Source organism: Paroedura picta, chromosome 5 (assembly GCF_049243985.1).
Source record: "Paroedura picta isolate Pp20150507F chromosome 5, Ppicta_v3.0, whole genome shotgun sequence".
Classification (NCBI taxonomy): domain Eukaryota; kingdom Metazoa; phylum Chordata; class Lepidosauria; order Squamata; family Gekkonidae; genus Paroedura; species Paroedura picta.
Genome location: NC_135373.1, coordinates 87,512,010 through 87,532,799, shown reverse-complemented (window position 1 = coordinate 87,532,799; position 20,790 = coordinate 87,512,010). Strand labels below are relative to the sequence as shown.

Here is a 20,790-nt window from a genome sequence, read left to right as displayed (position 1 = left end):
AACTTTTAAAAGGAACACAACCCCAAGAAGAAAAGGCAAACAATGCTGCCCATCAGATAAAAGAAGAAGGAAACACTAGGAGAGAGAAACAGTGAATCCCAAAGCACCCCCAAAACTCACCTCGCCCACAGAACCCAAAAGAATAGTTTGGAAGAAGTGATTAAGAAGAGGCAGAAGACAAGTGAAGGCAAGAGGAACAAAAGATCAGAGTCCCTCAGTCAAACTGTTGATGTCTTCTCCAGCGAGGATCCTCCAGTGTTCAGTGCAGCAGCCAACCAGCCAGCTGCATACTATCTGGGGGTCAGACTGTAAGAGTCTACTCTACCAGACAGAGCAGCACATGCCAGGAGGCCAGCAATCAAAGGAGACCCCTAGGCTGTGTTATATACTTTCCTGGCCAAACACAAATATTTTCAAAAAGGAAAACCTTCTATGCTTGGCCAGAAAATGTTTTTTCCTGTAGGCTAACTTCCTCTGCATTGTGATACATTTTGCAAATACAAAATGCATTGCAATGATTGGCTGGCCTCCCACAGCCTCAGTAGGCTGTTTAAAAGAATTCTGATTATCCTCTTTTGCACTTACAAAGCTAGTTTACTGTTTTTCTTTGAAATAAATATTCAAAAACATTTAACCTACTGATGCCTCAATTAATGTAATTTCATTGCTATCTATTTTTATTTTTGAAATTTACCAATAGCTGCTGCATTCCCCACCCTCGGCTTATACTCAAGGCAATAAATTTTCCCATTTTTTTGTGGTAAGATTAGGTGCCTCGACTTATATTCAGATCGGCTTATACTCAATTATATACGGTATCTATATTTACAGGGCTTATCTGAGACTGCCAGTTCTAACTGAGACATCCCCCTAACTGCCACACGATGCAGTACCTGCCTGTCAGAGCACTGTAACAACTTTTCCTTTTCTCACAGAAGCGATAATTGAAAACATTCTCAAGTCATTTCCCCCCTACACAACAGAAAGGGAAACATTCCACACCATCTTACCAGTGTAGCCAATTAATTCAGATGCTCCCCTGTATGATACAGTAATATAAGCTGCAATGGGACAATAATAAAGGCTCACCATCCTCATCAGTGGTTATGTACATGGGCTCACTGCGAACACCTTCGCCCTTTGAAGTCGCTGCTGACACCTCGACTATATAGTTTGTGTAAATTTTCAAACCTGAATGAAAATATTACAGTAAATACATCACATAAGCATCTGTGTTTATGATAACTGCATGCAATCCATGATTGTTTCAAAAGCACTGAGTGCTCAAAAATGCTTTGCGCATCATGGTTGTGAATAGGAAAGCCATTACATACATATTAAGCCATTTCCAAATTTTATTTTATAACATATTAATTAATGAGTCAAGCTTTAAATGTAGCCAACTTTCTGAAATGGAACTTTTTAAAAACTTATCTAAATAACCCTAAAGTTAGCAAACAATAATTAACAATCATTACTAGATTTGCAAGTGACACCATTTTTTTTAATTCATTAGTTGGATTTAGTTAATGATTTGCTGAGAAACTTTTTGAAACAGAATGACCACAAACTATGTGAGATTTTATGCATAAAATGTATTGTTCCTTTTCCCCTAAGGCATATGCTTCAATTTACAGATATTAACATACCAGGGAATATCCCAGGAAGTCTACCTTACCATCTTTAACCGCTCCTGTGGAGCGGATAAAATAAAACAGTAAGGGCCCCGAGGGCGGGCCCTGTCCAGGATGAGGAAGGGTGCCGATTGGCCCCTTTCCCCGGACTGATATTCGGAGGGACCAATCGGCAGGCGCGAATTGTCAGTCTGGCAGCAAGGGACCAATCGGCACCCTTCCTCATCTGAAAACACTCCAGAACTGGGGTTCAGATTTCATGGTACTACCTTTTCCCCCTTTGTTTGTTTATAGAGTTGCCTTCATATCTACTTGAAGGTTTATGGACTTGTAGCAGAATAGCTTAGAATTCCCTGGGAGAAGGAATGCCTTTGGGCCAAATCCTCCATGCGATTAAATGCAGCCTTGCTAGATTGTGATGCAAAAGCAGGCTATGCATCAGCATATCTGAGACATGAGGAGAATGGGATGTATTCCCCATTCACTAGGCATAGTCGTTCTGAAATGAGCCACTAGTAAACCATCTGTTCAATCTGCTATCATTTCCCCGATAACCTTGTTCAGGAGAGGGAGGGGAGCTTGACTAAGGGATCTGGAATGAATTCCTCTGAGAAGCTGGTTTGCTGCTTGCTAGGGAGCAGAACTCTGATACTTTCCTGGATTTGGTTGTGGCAAACAGGTTCGCCTGAAGGTATCCCAGTTTTTGAAAATCATTTTGCTCCTGGACAGACCATTCATAGTTGGTCTGATAGACATGGCTCAGATTGTCTGGCTTTATTTTATTTATATTTGACTTATAGCCTGTCACTCCCGTTGCTGGCTCGTGGTGGGTAACACAATTTCAAACCCCACAATAAAACCCCATAAAAATCATGAAACCCTTACCACAACATGAAGGTAGCAGAATAAAATACCCTGCTCAACAGAGAGCATATAATCATTTTGGGGGGCTGATAGAGAGCAGCAGATGACCTCATTGGCTTGGGGAAGGGCCCAGATCTTAACTGTCCTGCCCTGGTCTCAACCAATAACCTGGCAGAAGAGCTCCATCTTACAGGCCCTGTGGAACTGTGAAAGCTCCATTAGGGCCCTCAACTCTCCCAGGAGTTCATTCCACCAGGTCGGGGCCAAGACCAAAAAGGCCCTGGCCTGGGTCAAGGGCAGGCAAACCTCCCTTGGGCCAGGGATCTCCAGTAAATTCACACTACAGAGCAAAGTGCCCTGTGGGGGAATTAAGGAGGCAGGAAGTCCTGCAGATATGTGAGGTCCTGACTGCGGATGGCCTTAAAGGATACCAAAACCTTGAACCTAATCCGGGCTGCAACTGGCAACCAAGGAGTTCCTGTGAGGACCCTAGAAGTTGCATTCTGTACAAGCTGCAATTTCTGGACCAGGGACAAGGGTAGGCCCCCATAGAGCGAGTTACAGAAATCCAATCTGAAGGTGACCATTGCATGGATCACTGTGGCCAAGTGGTCCGAAGACAGATAGGGTGCTAGTAGTCATACTTGGCAGAGATGGTAATATGCCGTGTGGGCCACTCCTGTGACTTGGGCCTCCATAGACAAGGAGGCATCCAGTACCACCCCCAAATTTCTCACCTAGGGTGAGATCTTAAATTTAACCCTGTGTTCAAAGATCCTGGTATATGGATGACTTTTGGGATGGCCCCAATACTTATGGCTACTTCCCATGCTGCAATTGCCTCTGGGAACCTGAGCCTCCCCATTCATTGCAATAAGTATTGCAGTGTTCTCTGTTGGCTCAACACCCTCTTGTCTTTGAGAATATCTGAGAATGAGGTAAGGACAAATTTTACTGCATGAAGCTCCAGAACATTAATATGGGAAGTAGTTTGCATTGCAGGCCAATGACCCTGTCCTGAAAAATCTTGACAGTGGGAACCCTAACCCAATAAGGATGCATCCATGATCAAGGTGACCTAAAGAATCTAGAAACCAAATTGGATCCCTGAAAAAAAAATAGTGTCATCTAGCCACTAATGTGGACTTCATCACCACCCTAGGTATTGAAAAGCATCATTTTAGGGGGTGCTTGTTAAGATCATATTTCCTCACAAACCAGACCTGCAAATACTGCAGTGTACAACCTTACTAATAAACTTACACCTGTAGTTGAGGCCATTAGACCTAGTAACCCCTGAATGGGGTTACTTCGTCAGTTGCAAATGCTTTCTGATGCAGCCAGACACCATCATCTTAATACACTTTGTTCTGTCAGTAGACAATATACTTTATCTACGATGGCATTGAGGGAGACACCAATGTATTGTGCCCACTTAGAGAGTCTGAGTTGGGACTTTTCCATATTGACTATTAGGCATAAGATATTACAGGTAGAAATAATATAGAGAACTTGGTAACTCAAAAGTTTATGACCATGCCACAATAAGCCAGTCGTCTAACCATGGGAACATACAGCAATCCTGTATATGTAGATATGCTACCACAGCAGCCATACATTTGGCATACACTCTGGGTGCTGTAGCCAGCCTGAAGGAAATATCTGATAGCCCTTCCTGTGATATTGACGGATTGAATTTTGAACTTTGATGGGTTGAAATTTGAAAATACACATCCTTTAAATCAAGAACTGCATGAGGAGGGACCAGAATAATGTCTTAATCAGGCTCTGGAGCTTTGGATTGGATGGTATGTACCAACTTGGGCACTGCCCATCTTCTCCTTGTACTTTGACATTTTATGCTTTTTCTCAGGAGGTTCCAAATTAGATTGGACCTTAGCCAACAGACCTGGAGAAGGTAAAAGTGGACATCTAGATTCTGCCTATGGGATGACTGAAGTGGTCCTTTTTGGAGAAAGCAGAGTCACCCTGAAAGTCAAATCTGCTGGAAATGAGTGGATCAATGGGGGTCTGGAGCATGGATTACCAGCTGGAGCAAGGGGAGAGTGGATCTGAAAGAGTCATTCCCAAAGTCTAAATCATTTTGAACAGGACCAAGGCAGACAGAGCCTTTCCCACAACTCAGCTTTACATCTAGAGGTCCTATCTGAACAAGCCTTCAGAATAAAGCACTGGCAAACCAGACGGGCTCCAGTATTATGGGTTTCTCCTAAACACAGGAGGCAGAGCTCATGCTTGTTGCTGGGTCCTTCTTTATTATTTGTGTTGTTTTATCATAATAGCATTTCTAATTGTGAACTGTGCATCAGTTTGCAGACTACAATTAAAAGATGGGTACAATATTTTAAATAAAGGATTAATGTATTATGAAAGAGGAAGTAGCATAAGAAAGCAAAGGCACAATCCATATTTAAATAGCATATTCTGATAGGCATCACCTGTAATATTCAGTGACAGATGGGTTATGTTAATGATTCTTTCATCAGTTCCATCAGATTCTCTGAGATATACCGTGTAACTTTGTATAATCCCATTGGGAACAGATGGTGGAAGAAACGATAACTCTATTTCCGTAGAAGAGATGTTTTTGTAGATTATGTTTTGTGGGGGAAATTCAGGTACTGAAAGGAAAAAGGAAAAGCAGGCAAAACATTCAGTTTGTAACTAAAACTTCAGCTTTTTGTGATTGCTGTTATGGCACTTCCAAATGTTTAATTAAATTAAAGAATGGGCACTCCTGACTATCAAAGAAGGCATTCAACCCCTCAGTTCAACCGAACCCCAAATTTCCTCTCTCACAGCCTGAGGCAACTTTTAAATCTCAAAAAATAATTAAAAACAAAACTATGGGGGAGTCCTTCCAGTCTCCTCTCTTGTCTGGTAGCAATGGAAATTTCTTTGGAACAAAGCAGGTATTCTCTTCAATTCTAAAATCAGAACCTTACAATTATTTGTAATGGATGGGAATGTGGAGACTTTTCCTCATGAACAGTATTGGTGCAATAAATGTACCTCTTTTTTTACTTCATGTAGCTCTTTTATTGAAGGTTATATCAGGTTTTGTAAGCACTTTGTGATATTTTTCCATTGCTCCACTGGGAATTCCCCACTCCTCTTTGCCAAGTCTGCCCCTCTCTTAAGGCCAGCCAGCCTCAGAAATGTACTGGAAGGCACCTGGCAAGGATGACCCCCATATGGCTCTTCTGCACCTTTGTATTGTAGCACAATTTCAGCATGCAAGCTCTTTCCTTGCCTCTTCAGCCACATGCTCCCTCTGAAATGTTGAGGGGTAGGTCAGAGCCACAAATGCTCTTAGCCTCCCAAACCATGCACTGCCCTGGGTTGTTGGCCCAATCCCCTCCCTCCAGGCTATCCCAGGCTCCTTCCCTGCTGAATGACCAGGGAGGGAGGGGCAGCTTGGAGATTGTGTGTCACCCATTGCCAAGGGATACCAGCTCACTGTCCCCCTCCCAGGCTGTCCCTGACATGTTTTCTATGGCACAGCTGGGGAGAGGGGCATACACTAGAGACTACTCGCCATGAGACATCAGGCCAACTTTGTCTTCCCAAGGTGCATTTTCCATGTTGCCACCAGGGAAGGTAGGAGAGTTTGGGGACAACCCCAAACACACTTCAAGACATTATTTTGTGCTTTGCAAAAGTAGATACTTTCCCCCAGAAGCAAAACTGTTCCGATATATTATGGCCTACTCTTCTCCCCAATGGGGACCCAAAGTACCTTACATCATTTTCCTGCCTTCCATTTTATCCTCACAACAACCCTGTGAGGTAGATTAGTGTGTATGATTGGCTAAAGGCCACTCATCAAACTTCCATGGTAGAGTGGAGATTCAAACCTGGGTCTCCTAGCTCTTAGTCCAACATTCTAAATGTCATACCACACTTGCTACAACATGCTTTGAAAAGCCCACTGGAAAATTAATGGACAATTCAAAATGTTGCCAAATATTTGACAGCATAGGCCATTGAAACCAGCAGCACTCCTGTAACCATAAATTTACTTCAATAGACTCAGAAGGGTATAACTCTCTTTAGGATTGCACCGTGTTGCATTAATATGTTGACACTCTTGGGAAACTCCCCTTCATACTCTGAGAAACATTGTAGTACAGCGTATCATTATAATAACTATTCTTAGGATTGCCGAACCCCAGTCAAATAACAGTGGTCTAAAGTTCTGCACTCACCAGTTTCAGTTGTTCTGATGAACAACGGGGCAGAGGACTGATTCCCATGACCGTGATGGGTGAATGCCCTTACAGAAATATTATACAGAGTGTATGGGGTCAAGCCATTTAAAGACAGACTTGTTCCTGTTGTGTTTTTAATCATTAAAGCAGTTGAATTATCATACATGACTTCATAATGTGTTATGATCCCGTTAGGCTTTTCTGGAGGTAACCATCTTAAGCTTATTTCTGTTGCAGTCACTTCTAATATCTGGACATTCTGGGGTGGAGAATCTGGTTCTGTAAGTCAGAAAACATTTTTAAAATGTACATGAAGATTATACTTAAAGGATTTATATTCATTCATCCTTGCTTCCAGTCTTTTTTTTTTTTTTTAGTCATGGGAAATCTCAAATCTTCCAGTTCATATCTATAGTTGTTGTTGTTGTTAGGTGCGAAGTCATGTCCGACCCATTGTGATCCCATGGACAATGATCCTCCAGGCCTTCCTGTCCTCTACCATTCCCCAGAGTCCATTTAAGTTTGCACCAACTGCTTCAGTGATTCCATACAGCCACCTCATTCTCTGTCATCCCTTTCTTCTTTTGCCCTCAATCGCTCCCAGCATTAGGCTCTTCTCCAGGGAGTCCTTCCTTCTCATGAGGTGGCCAAAGTATTTGAGTTTCATCTTCAGGATCTGGCTTTCTAAGGAGCAGTCAGGGCTGATCTTCTCTAGGACTGACCGGTTTGTTCGCTTTGCAGTCCAAGGGACTCACAAGAGTCTTCTCCAGCACCAGAGTTCAAAAGCCTCAATTCTTTGATGCTCAGCCTTCCTTATGGTCCAACTTTCACAGCCATACATTGCAACTGGGAAGAACATTGCCTTGACTAGACGCACTATATCAGCCCTAAATATCAAAGTGTAATATAAAGTATAACATATAGGGATGTTTTTGAATGGAGGACTCATTTCTAAGTTTTATCAATATCACAATTTCTGCAAGGAACTGAACTCAATATCCAATTTCTGCAAGGAACTGAACTCTGGACACTTTAGTATGCAAAGCCTGGGATCTGTCACTGAATTATGGCAGTTCCTCAAACATATACTGTTCTACAGTAGGTCACTGATCTATCTGATCTATATTAGGTCACTGATCTATCCGAGTCAGTATTTCTTATGTTCCACCATACACTTATAGGAAGGTGTTCAAAGTCATAAAATTTATTGGCAATGAACTGGAAACACAACAGGAATTTTTTATGTAAGCTCAGAAACATTCCATCTTATATTAAGAGGACAGAGTTTCCTTATTATTTTCATCAGAGTACATTAATGTCACTAAGAGCTTAACATAGTTACAAGGAACCAAAGACATAACAAGTTATAAAATCACTATGAAAACCATGCTCACCATCTTCAGGTGTTGTTACAAAAATATCATTTTCTTCAGAAAGAGCACTTTCTCCTACATTAGTAGAAGCTGCTACTCTCATTTTATAATTTGTATACTTTCTCAAACCTGAAAAGAATAAAAGAGAATCCACTGTTATATTTGCACAGTTTCTGTAGGGATCAAGCAGTAGTTCCTGGGGCTCTACTTCTGAGGTTCTTTCTATTTACATGTGGCTTAAGGACAAAACATATCATCTTTGAAGAAATTACAAGTAGAAACTTCTAGGACATGTAGTACATTGTTTTCTTAAAAGGGTATTTAGTCTGGTATGCTGAGCTTCTTTAGAGGAAGTTGGTTTTAATGTACATTTTTATGGCCCACAATCCAAAATGCTACTTGGATAGAGCCTGTAGGATTTTTTTAAAAAACAGTATGTGGTATGGAGTAGGGTAGAGTGGAAGGAAGACAGTTCTAGAAACACAGGGTCAATGCTTGCATAGAATAAGGAACAAGGTGAACGAATCTTTGGATCCTGGGCATGGTCTTGAATGGTTACAGAGTATTTAGCAGGATCAGTAGGACATCAACAGTCCGGGGGAGGGGGGGAAAGAGAGAGAAATGTTATTACTGAAATAAAAATGGCAATGTTAGGACAATTTGTCAGTGAATAGCAATGAATAGCAATGCATGAGATGGTAAAGATACAAAAAGATGGAAACAACTACATTTCTGTTCAGTTAAAAAACCTGCATAGTTACCATTAGAATTTGTTATTAAAGCAAGACTCCTACCTGTAATCAAGATGCTGTTATTTGACGTTGTCATCTGGAAAGCTTTATTTGTATCCAGCTCCATTGCATAAACCGTGTAATGTATAATTTTCCCATTGGGATTTAGTGGAATATCCCAATACAGCAAAACAGAGGATGAACTAATATTTTTATAATTTATATTTTCTACAGAGCTGGGAACTGCAGAACAAAAGCAAGCCATTTAATATGAGTGGAGGAATTAAACCACTGGAAAACTTAGAGAAATAAAGAGCTGCCAGCATGAAAGTATTTCTGTCATAAAATTTTACCTTGTTCACTTGTCCTAGCAATGAGAATAGCTGGTGGTCCTTCTCCAATGATAGTAAAAGCAGACACAGCAACTGAATATTGAGTAAAAGGCTGGAGTTCCTTTACAAGATATGACAGCTGCTCAGCTGAAAGGCTGATGGTATCAGTTGTCAATGCTATACATTTTTAAATAGGAAAACTTTGTTACTTTTTTACCAGTATATTAAATATGTTGCACCAAATTATTGCCACATTAATCAGCATCAAAGCAAATGACTACATTTTTCTCATAAAACACATACAATTATTTGAAAAGGAAAATTAATGTTGGATAGGATAGAGGATTGAACCTTACGCTACAGTATACAGTGAAAATGAAAAACAAGAGTCTCAAAATCTTTCCATTCTTATAATGTACTCATTGACTGGTTCATTGGTTTAAGAAAATGTTCACTTAATTTTCACAAAGTAAATGGAATATATATATATAATCAATAAGAAGTCAGTAACATTAAGTCAAGAAGACTGGCCGAGTTTTTAAAAATAACCCTAAGTTCTGGTTTCATTTACAACTGACCTTCAATGGAATGTAAATAAAATCAGAATGTGGCCTTCTGCCTTTTGTTCAATGTCTTCACTCTAAAAATTTGGAAAGGCATTTTAAGCCTGCATCTGTCAGCCAAGCCCTATTTAATGGGTCATAAATATCCATACTTAGCCAAGAAAAATGCTCCATTGATAATGCTGTGTGAGTGTGCTAATGACCTCACTGTGACACAGGGTCGTCTCCACCTGTTTGTTGCCCCATGTAGCCAATTTGTAACTTTTTGACCTACTTACCTCCAGTGACATCTGAAAACCTATTTGTCAAAGGCTCATGGAGAAATTAAAGTCTGCATAGAACACGGAGATATGTTAATCTCCAATCACACTTGCCTTGGCAACTGTAATAACTGATTGTCTATGGAGCTTCTCCAATGGCTCTGGCATCTTCTTTCCCTAAGAGGAAGGTCAACTGGGTGACAAGAGGCCAGCAGCCTCTGCTTGTGTGGCATTTCTCATTTGCTCCTAAAGCAGTTTATAGGCCAAAAAAATGCTGACTTTAGCAAATGATCCATTAATAATTTCGCTGAACTCTGCTAAAAATCATGCATGTAATAATGCCCTTTTAAACTATGAGGTAGGTATGGGCAAAATAACAACAGCACCACTTACCAGAAGCTGAATGTAATTCTGAAATTCCATTTAAATCTGGTAAATTATCACTAGATATACTTGTAAATTTTACTGGTAAAAGTGAGTTCATTTCTGGAAAGCTATCAGCTGAACCTTCATATAATTCATTTGCTGTCTGTTTTTTATTCCACATGGAAGGTAATGGTGTGTTGTCATTTATCATGTCTAGATCCACAGATTCAATAAAATTCTACAAATGAAAAACAATTAGAAGATAAAGTCCTGTAACTATATTACAGTGAGGAACTAGGGGAACGACGAATGCCAATTAATATAACTAATTTGAACCCAAAGCACCTTAATTTTTCCTGTCATAATTGTATCTTCAAGAATCTCTCCTGTGTCTTCAAGTGATACTTTTATTCGGTACTGAGTGATTATTCCATTTGGTTGCTGTGGTTTTTTCCAAGAAATTCTGATAAAGGTTGGTGCTACCTCTGCTACATGCAAATCAAATACAGGTCCTGGAACTGAAGCACAATATACATGATGTAAACTAAACATTGTAACAAATACTTTTTCCTGTCAAGTACTGTGTATCAATCAATCATTTATTCACTGACCAATAGATACAAAAAGCAAATAAAAAATTATACAAAAGGATTAAAATCAGGTCAATCCTCTACATTAAAATGTTGAAGGTTTTCAAAAGAGTAAATTACAGAGTCTCCCAATTGTTAAGATTCTCTAAAAAAACAGAAATAATTAGACAAAGGATGCTATGTAGCATTAACCCAGTTATTTCATATTCTACTAGATAGGCAAATTTGACAATCTTGGTTGTAAGATCTCTTTGGGTGTCAGGCAGAATCAATTTGAGGCAGTCTGGTATAATTGAGGTTAAGGGATTAACTTGTATGTGATCATATAATTTGCATTAAAAAAGAATGTGTTCAGAGGTCTCTATTTCCCCTTCACTGCATAAACAATGAAGGGCAAATGGGTGGGTGTCACTGCTTTTATTAGTGAACTAGGGGCAAAGCCCGTTGTATCCAAGAATACAACGGGCGCTAGAGCTTGGCAGTGGGAAGAAGAAGGGGAGAAGTTGTCTAGTCTGTAAGGGCATGGGGGTTAGCCAGGGGTAGCCATCCTCCAGGTGGGGCCTTGAGATCTCCTGGGATTACAGCTCACCTGCAGAATGTAAAGATCAGCTCCCCAGGCAGAAAGGGCTACTTTGGACAGGGTTGTGGTGGAGAAGAAACATTTAAGGCCTCCCATACAGGTTGTTGTTGAATTGAAAGACTTGAGGCCTACTGCACAGGGTTGTTGTGCAGATGAAACAGGAGACAAAAGAGCCAGTTTCCTCTGCAGAATAACGTTGTGCAGTGGCCTCAAATCTGCAGAGTTGCAAAGAAGAAAGACACATGGCTTGGCTGTGTCTAACCCCTGGCCAGAGTGAGAAGGGGCTTTTCTGTGGCCTCCCTGTCAGGCAACTGTTTGGGAGAAGGGGAAGTTCCCCCCACCTCAAAAAGGAAGGCCCTCAGGCTCCCCTGCATTGCTCTCTCAAGGAAAATGCCTCCCTCCCCTCAGTCAGGGACTGTCAGAGGCTCCTTCGCAGCAGGCCTGAAAGGGGGGGGACCTCCTGCCAGCTCTGTCAGGGTTCTGAGGCAATTTACAGTTGGACTTGACAGTTAGGACAGCCTTGGGGCAAAAAGGGCTGGCACAACCTGTGTTCTCATCCCCCTTGGCAGCCCTGCTGACCTCCTCTCCCTGCGGTAGTCAGGAGCAGACTGGCAGCCAGACTGGGCTGGGTGAATGGAATTTTGGTCGGTCCTGGTGAGGGGCCAATGGGAAGGCACTTCGCACGCCTCCCCATTGGCCGCTTGGCCCTTGAGTGGCACTTGGAGGGGCAAATCAGGAGCCTGCCCTAACTCCTCCCCAATAGCCTTTAGGGCTTTATTTTATAACCGCAGAAGCGGTTAAAGATAAAAGTTAACCATTTTTGAACAATAGTCTCATTATTTTGTGGGGGAAATGCCACAACAATCTGCAAATGGTTTACACAAAAGCTCCCCAAGAGCCCATAGTTAAGGAAGCATATGCGAATACCACACATATGTACTTTATTTTATTTATAATTCAATTTATATCCTATCACTCCCGTCACCAGCTTGTGGCAGGTAACAATAAATACAACTCCACAATAAAATTCCCATAAACCCTCATAAAACAGCAAGAAAATCAGCAGCAGATTAAAATCCCCATCCAATCCCCACTCACAAAGGAACTCAAAACATTTTCGGGGATTAACTGGGAGTAGCAAGATCTTAATTGCACAGGAGGAGGGCCCCAGATCTTAACAGCCCTGGCCTCAACCATAGACTCGGCAGAGAAGCTCCATCTTACAGGCACTACAGAACTACATGAGCTCTGTCAGGACCCTCTGCTCTCCCAGGAGCTCATTCCACTAGATCAGGGCCAGGACCAGTCTAAGGTCAGGCAAACCTCCCTCAGGCCAGGGATTTCCAGCAAATTTGTATCCATAGAGCAGAGTGCTCTAAAGGGGGGTGGCATAAGGAGGTAAGTGGTCCCTCGGGTATGTGGGGCCCTGATTGCAGATGGCCTTAAAGGTCAATACCAAAATCTTGAACTTCCCCTTGTTCCTTGAGTAACACTCCTTCACTGTGCAAAAAACCCCAACAACACTGCATTGACATTAGTGTTTCCCACAATGTCACAATGACCCAATAATATAACTGGATCTATCTGAATTTATAACATAACAAATTTATTTTTATAGCCCACCCTTCCTGGTTGGCTCACGATAAGTAACAGCAGAATTCAAACAATTAACATTACACTGATAAACTGTTTTTAATGTTTTAATTAAATTCAATTTGATTAATTAAATTATATTAAATTATATTTGTAAGCTGCCTTAGAGCCTGATTTCAGTAAGCTTTATCTTTCCATTAGAGCCTATTAGGTAACATACCCTGAATGTTCACCTTGTAGCCCCCTCCTTTCCAAGCCTGGAATATTTTACTCCTTATTCAAGTCTCTTGACATATAAATGGAGACAGAATTTGTGCTCAAATCTCAGTTTTGACCTGCTCTATTTGTGCAGCTGCTAAAGTTCCTATCTACTGTGACAATGTTTGAATCTTGCTCTTGCTTTTGAATTATTTTTTGTCTGGATGCTTTGATCCCTGCTTTGGGAACTGAACCCCTGCCTGACCTGTACAACTAGACAGCTATAGTCGTATCTGTGCCCTCTTATGACTATTTCTTTGGATTCTTGCTTTCCCCTGTTTAACTGAGTTTACATGACTGCTTGGAATATTTGGTGATTTCCATATGGGTAGTATTGCTGAACATTTAATGTTATTCTGATTACTGGAGTTTGTTAATTCTCCAGCCCAGCTACTTGTATTATTCTTCTCTCTAAATCTTCTCTCTATTCACACTTACCGGATTCTCAGTATTGTTTCCTAGCTTGTAGTGGTGACATTTACCTACTAAACACATGTTCCTAACCAGACATGGTCATAAAAGACTGCCATCTACTGAATATTCAACTGAGGACAGAAGTAGTCAACTTTATTCATGCTACATTATTGTGTGGCCATAGGCAACTGTTAATCAGGTGCTAATCAATATTTAATATATGAATACACCTACTCTTCTTAGCTGCATTTGCAAACTGGCTGTCCAAAGACAAAGATAAACATAATGTATGGAGCATTATCTGGTTCATTAGAAAAAAGAGAACTTACCTCCTGCAGGAGTGAAAACAGTGAGGTTTGCCTTTGGACCTACACCAGCGCTTGTTTCAGCAGCAACAGAAACATCATAAGTTGTAAATGGTATTAGATTATTAAAAGCAAACTTGAGATCTTTTGTGCTGTTATCCAAAATATGACCTGAAATAAACATACACACTTTTAGTGCACTTGTTTAGCTACTTTTAATGGGCATAAAACCAAAAGTAAATTAAAGATTACTGATTCATTGATGAAGAACCTGTAATGTCCTTTAATAAGCATTACTACAAATATATGTAAAAAATAAAAGCTAATCATACCCATTTATTTAGTTATAATGTGCCTCCTGTTCTTTTAGCTATTCTTTCCGTCATGCAAATGAGGAATGTGATGGTACAGGAGGACTGTCGAGCAGGACTACATGCTACAGTGATGCTGATGTGGGAGGTCAGAACTGGAGTCAGATGAGGACTGGTGTGTTCATGTGTGCTGAATAAGAATATGTAGATTGTCTTCAGGGACATGAGGTATACACTGAGACTTATACTATTTCAGACTTATACTGTTTCAACAATGTCACATGATACTGTCAAATTATCTTTACCTCTGAAAGAAATGCAGCCCACTTAAAGTGATCATTAAAGCTGTCACCAAAAATTATTTCAGTAAGACAAAGGGCTACTATAGATACTGTGGGTGTTTTCAATCTCATTTTTAAAAATGAGAATGTGAATACTGATAAAAAGAATTATATTGACTCTGATTATGCAATTTTCTGCTGTGAAATGTTTTTTTCTTGCTATCTGTTTTATCTGGTTGCAGTGCTGCATTAAAATAAATTTGATTATATTGACTCTGACTTACCAGATGGTCCATATAATTCAACTCTGTAGCTAAATTTTCCAGTAACTATGGTTGGTGGTTCCCAAGAAACTGAGAAAGATTTTCCTGTAATGTTGCCTTTGACAAAATTTTGAGGTGGATCTTCTGGAACTTAAGTTAAAATAATATAAGTAAGACCCGCACAAAAGACTTCCTTAAGTACCCAAGTCTACACTTCTTTCCTCACAAGTGCTACTTCATTTATATAACTGTTTTAGAACTGTTCATAAGTATAAAATAATTGAACAATGTAATTTGGAAAAAGCACAGCGGCAGGATAGAAAAAACACTACTAATCTATTTAGAGTTGTATCCTATGAAACTTAGGGATGACAGCCTCCAGGTAGGGCCAGGGGATCTAGAGGCCCTATCTGACTATAGAGATCAGTTCCTCCAGAGAAAATGGATGCTTTGAAGGGTAGACTCTATGGCACTGAGGTCTCTATAGGGTATTTTTTATCTAAACCATTATAGCAAAGAAAATAAAATTAATTGTATGTTAAAGTAAAATTAGACTATTGTTGTAAAAATTGCAAATAGTCCCACTAATCTGGTTCAAATATGTTAAAAGCCAAACTTTAAACAATGTTATTTAAAATAATCTTTGCCATGAGTTCAAATTATCTCAGATATTTGCATTAATGTTTACTTTGTCATCAGTATCCCTAACACACTACTCGTTTTGCACAGCTGACAAACTGCTTTAGTTGCTTGAAATATTACAAAGATTAATGCAAACATGGCATTATTTAATGACATTGTGGGTCACAGAAGCAAAAAGAAAATAATGTATATTATTCTAGTTGTCAAAATGAGAGCAGCTGCTGAAGCATGTAAATAAATCTCTTGTCTACTGGGGAAAAATGTAGGTACCCTGCTATCTGACAACTGCTTCACTGTTCTCTGATACCTTGTGAACTATGAGGACATCAGTTACAACGATTGCACTGTTCTAGAATGTTAACCTTCTGTAAGAGGTTAAAGAGGCATGTGGTTCAACTTAAGGAACAAATATTTCTCAATGCATAATTTCAGTATTTATAAAAGGACCTAGTCATTCTTCCATGGAAATTCTTTATATTGCACAATGTGCTGCTCTGCCACAATGTGAAGATCTCAATGAAAGGGGGAGATCATTAAGGCCCATTATGCACGGCAGCAGCGCTTTGGGGGAAATAACCGATAACGCTCACTGTCGCTGCCAATGTACGTGCCTCCCTGCCCAGGGCTACGGAAGGCACGTGTTAAGCAAACATGGGATCTTCCATAGCTTCCTGGGTAAGCCGGGGCTGCAGCGAGCTGGCACTGTGCATAATCGCCAGCGCCAGGCCTGTTGGCCCACCCAGCCCCGACCCTGTAGGGACACCGCATGCCCAGCAGGCTCTGCAGAGCCCTGGAGCTGGCAGGGGCAACCCCCTGACCCCACCTGGGCATGCGGAAGGGGCATGGGCCATCCAAACTCCCCCCCCGTTGCTCCGGCTTACCTCCTGGCCCCGGCGTTAAGCGTGTGTGTGTGCAATACGCCGGGGCAGCCCAGCATGCCCCACCCCTGTGCATACATGGGGAATGGCAGGGCATCCTGCCCCGCCACAACAGCATGGCAGCAGCACACAGTAGGTGTCGCCGTGCATAAAAGGCCTAAAAGAACCATCCCCTTAGCGAGAGGACAAAATGCATATGGTTTGGTTTGTGGCTTGCTCATGAACCAAACCGCATTTTGCTTTGTGCTGATCTCTAAACAAAATAGAAATAGACAGTGACAGCAATATGGTAATGAAAATCACAACCTTAAATATAGTTTTGCTGCTAATTGTTGTACTATATTTTAAAACAATTATAAATAACTTAAATCTGTAGTTTTCAAAATTTGAGCCAGGTTCCAAAGAATGAACATGAAGCCACAATAGGAGAAGAGGAGGAACATGCCAAAGTAGGGGACAAAACATGAGGCCAGTTGATGGCCAACTTGGGTTTGTCTCTGCATAATATACAAAATAACTATAAGATACAACCTGTAGCTCAGTAACACTATACATTTATAAATACTAAACTTAATAAAATAGACTATGTTATTATTTGGTGTAAACACATGATATTCTTGCTTTTTATGTTGGGAAATTACATGGAGTAATTTTGCAAGTAGGTTATCATAGAATCATAGAGTTGGAAGGGGCCATACAGGCCATCTAGTCCAACCCCCTGTTCAACGCAGGATCAGCCCAAAGCATCCTAAAGCATCCAAGAAAAGTATGTATCCAACCTTTGCTTGAAGACTGCCAGTGAGGGGGAGTTCACCACCTCCTTAGGCAGCCTATTCCACTGCTGAACTACTCTCACTGTGAAAAAATTTTTCCTGATATCTAGCCTATATCGTTGTACTTGAAGTTTAAACCCATTACTGCGTGTCCTCTCCTCTGCAGCCAACAGAAACAGCATCCTGCCCTCCTCCAAGTGACAACCTTTCAAATACTTAAAGAGGGCTATCATGTCCCTTCTCAACCTCCTTTTCTCCAGGCTGAACATTCCCAAGTCCCTCAACCTATCTTCATAGGGCTTGGTCCCTTGGCCCCAGATCATCTTCGTCGCTCTCCTCTGTACCCTTTCAATTTTATCTCCGTCCTTCTTGAAGTGAGGCCTCCAGAACTGCAGACAGTACTCCAGGTGTGGTCTGACCAGTGTTGTATACAATGGGACTATGACATCTTGTGATTTTGATGTCATGCCCCTGTTGATACAGCCCAAAATGGCATTTGCCTTTTTTACCACTGCATCACACTGCCTGCTCATGTTTAGTTTACAATCCACAAGTACCCCAAGGTCTCGTTCACACACAGTGTTACCTAGAAGCGTATCCCCCATCCAGTAGGCATACTTTTCATTTTTCTGACCCAGATGCAGAACTTTACACTTATCTTTATTGAATTGCATCATGTTCTCATGTTTTGAAAAGTACATTAAGTTTAGATGTGAGTCCCACTCATTTATATTATTGACTTCACAGTGATAAAATGTCTTTCCTCCCTGAAAAAAGACATACCTGATTCTGGTGTCCTGACGATTGCACTGTCAATATATCCTGCTTCTGTGGTAACTGCAGAAACTTCAAAAAGGTAAGTAGTGTATGGCCTGAGATTGGTCACAACAAAACTAATAGGTTCATTCCAAATAGAGCTCAATTTGCTGAGAGCAACTGTACTTGGGACTGATAGGGTAGTTTTGCTAGAAGTAGTTGAAGGAGTGGTAGTACTCCATAAAAAAGATTCACTGTTATCCTGTCAACACAAAATTATCCCATGTATCTTAATATTAAAATCAATTTAATATGATCTTCAAAATTCAAAGCTCTGGGTCAGTTATTCAAAACAAAACACCAACGTTTGGGGGGAAAATACAGCAGGCAGCAAAAAGCAGAATCTATATGAACAAGCACAAATCTTAGCATATAAGGCAAAAAAAATAATTATGGAAACAATTTCTTCTTACTTTGACCACTTTCAGGGATAGATACTATTCCATGTATCAGGGGGATATAGTTTAAAATAGTGTCTGCACTATAAATAAATAATATGAACCTGTGTGTTGCCTGAAAGAACAAGTATACCATTCGTAACAAAACATTCTTAAATCTAGCACTTAAAAACCAGGTCTGCCAAAATTAATATAAATTAGCAAATTAGACTAGCACAAAATACTGTTGATCAGCACAATTTGTAGCTATAAAACTGTATATAATTAATTTGATACTTGAAGATTCTAGGTTATTGCAAATGCATTCTTTAATATAACGTATAACACCAAGATATTAAATGGCCGCCATTAAAACCATATGTTATACATGTAGAAGATATTAGCCCTGATGAATTTGGAACAGAATCTCTGCATACATAACTGGGACTAAACATAAGTTTCAGGTTTACAGGACTCTTTTTCCTACTAATGTTGTTACCACTACTAGGTATGGACACAAACTGTGAAAATGAGGTTCAGTTTGTGAATCATCACGAACATTTAGCAACCAAAAGAACAGGTTTGGTTTGTGAGGTTTGTGACATGATAAAATTTCCCCCTTGATGTGCTAAAGAAACCAACCTGTACACTCCTGAATGTCTTGAACCTGTGGTCATTTTGACAGGTGGAGGTTCAGGAGTATATAGAACTATAGAAACTACAGGTACTAAACTCGCAAGAGATCTCTGGCTAACTCTCTTCTATTTACTCTCCTAGTTTGTGGAGGATTGGATTTATAGGGTCCAATTTGCACTGGTTGCCAATTTGTTTCCAGATCAAATTCAAGGTTTTGGTTTTAACCTTTAAGGCTACACATGGCCTGGGTCCTGCCCCCACAGGGCCCTTCTCTCTGCGGGTGCCAACCTACTGGTGGTTCCAGGTCCTCGGGATGTTCGTCTGGCCTCAACCCTGGCCCCAACCTGGTGGAATGAGCTCCCGGAAGAGCTAAGGGCCCTATTGGAGTTAGCAGCTTTCCGCAGGGCCTGCAATACGGAGCTCTTCCGCCAGGCATATGGTTGAGGCCAGGGCATTATCTGGGCTCCCTGGGTTCATCTGAATGATTTGATTGCCTCACTCCCATATTAGCAACCTGATGTCCCTCGGCTAATGTGGGGCAGTTGGGGGGGGGTTAGTGGGGTTAGTGCTCGACTGTTGCCTAACATTGATAACATTGATAGTGTGGATTGGTTTTAATGGTTTTAACTATGGGTTTTATTGCAGTTTTTATCTTGTAAACCACTGTGAGCCTAAGGGAACAGCAGTATAAAAGTCAGATAGATAGATAGATAGATAGATAGATAGATAGATAGATAGATAGATAGATAGATAGATAGATAGATAGATAGATAGATAGATAGATAGATAGATAGATAGATAGATAGATAGATAGATAGATAGATAGATAGATAAGATAATGCCCCCCAAGGAAGGTGCCTCCAGGAAATTGCTTTCTGGGGAAAATGACAGATGGTCACTTCCTCAGAAAGCACTTTCCTGTGGGGACCTTCTTCAGGGAGCCGTAACTCGGACACCATACAACCAATCTTCATTAAACTTGGTGGGCAGGTAGAGGAGGGTCAGCTGGAGATCCCCTGTCAGTTTGGTGTCTCTAGTTTGCATAGGATCAGTTCTATACACTCCTGAACCTCCACCTGTCAAAATGTCCACAGATTCAGGAGATTCAGGAGCACACAGAACAGATCCTGCCCCAGCTAGAGACTTCCAAGATGCAGTGGACCTCCCTCAGATGCTCTTCTGTTTGCCCTCAAAGTTTCATCCCCATTAGTGTGAAATTTTGTAAGCATTTAGATTGAGCAATGACAGTTTGACTGGGAAAATATCAATTCAAGTACTGCTGTAAACAGCTGGAAAGTTCTTGCTGATTGACCTGCCATGAGCTTCATTCACTTCATAAACAATGAACCAGCTAAAATTTGTCACAAATTTTAGTTCATGAGCCAGTTTATGCCCATCCCTAACCATTACTTTCATTCGTACCACATAGTAGTTAGCTTTCAAACAGATTTCAAAATATATGTGCAGTTTTCAACCATTCTACAGCAATATGCATGATCTAGAGGTAGCCACTCCCTAGTGAGGTCAACCAAGGTACTGGAGATGGGGTTTCCCCTCACTTTGCCTTCACTATCCCCCCAGTGCCACCAGCCCACTTCGACACTTCTACTAATGCTTCTTTTCCTGTGGAGGTAATTTTCCAGACATCTTTAAAGACAGCAAGGCATATTGCATGCCCAACAGGTCTTCCCAGACACTTACAGTTTGTCATGCCATCT

General features: G+C 40.8%; 1 protein-coding gene and 1 long non-coding RNA gene across 4 annotated transcripts in view; one reads left to right on the top strand and one right to left on the bottom strand.

Annotated features, from left to right (window-relative positions):
- PTPRQ (protein tyrosine phosphatase receptor type Q) overlaps positions 1-20,790 on the bottom strand; it is a 132,517-nt gene that overhangs the window by 88,029 nt on the left and 23,698 nt on the right. For all 3 annotated transcript variants that reach the window (XM_077338906.1, XM_077338907.1, XM_077338908.1), the window contains 11 exons: positions 18,027-18,261; positions 14,972-15,100; positions 14,120-14,266; positions 10,701-10,873; positions 10,383-10,593; positions 9,188-9,343; positions 8,898-9,077; positions 8,125-8,232; positions 6,728-7,009; positions 4,958-5,140; positions 1,090-1,191 (listed from right to left, as the gene is read on the bottom strand). In XM_077338906.1, the coding sequence (XP_077195021.1) occupies positions 1,090-1,191; positions 4,958-5,140; positions 6,728-7,009; positions 8,125-8,232; positions 8,898-9,077; positions 9,188-9,343; positions 10,383-10,593; positions 10,701-10,873; positions 14,120-14,266; positions 14,972-15,100; positions 18,027-18,261 (1,906 nt within the window). The remainder of the gene's footprint in view (positions 1-1,089; positions 1,192-4,957; positions 5,141-6,727; positions 7,010-8,124; positions 8,233-8,897; positions 9,078-9,187; positions 9,344-10,382; positions 10,594-10,700; positions 10,874-14,119; positions 14,267-14,971; positions 15,101-18,026; positions 18,262-20,790) is intronic.
- LOC143838106 (uncharacterized) lies at positions 5,971-9,170 on the top strand. The gene is made up of 3 exons (XR_013231227.1): positions 5,971-6,119; positions 6,968-7,011; positions 9,069-9,170. It is a non-coding gene; the product is annotated as an uncharacterized LOC143838106 (long non-coding RNA).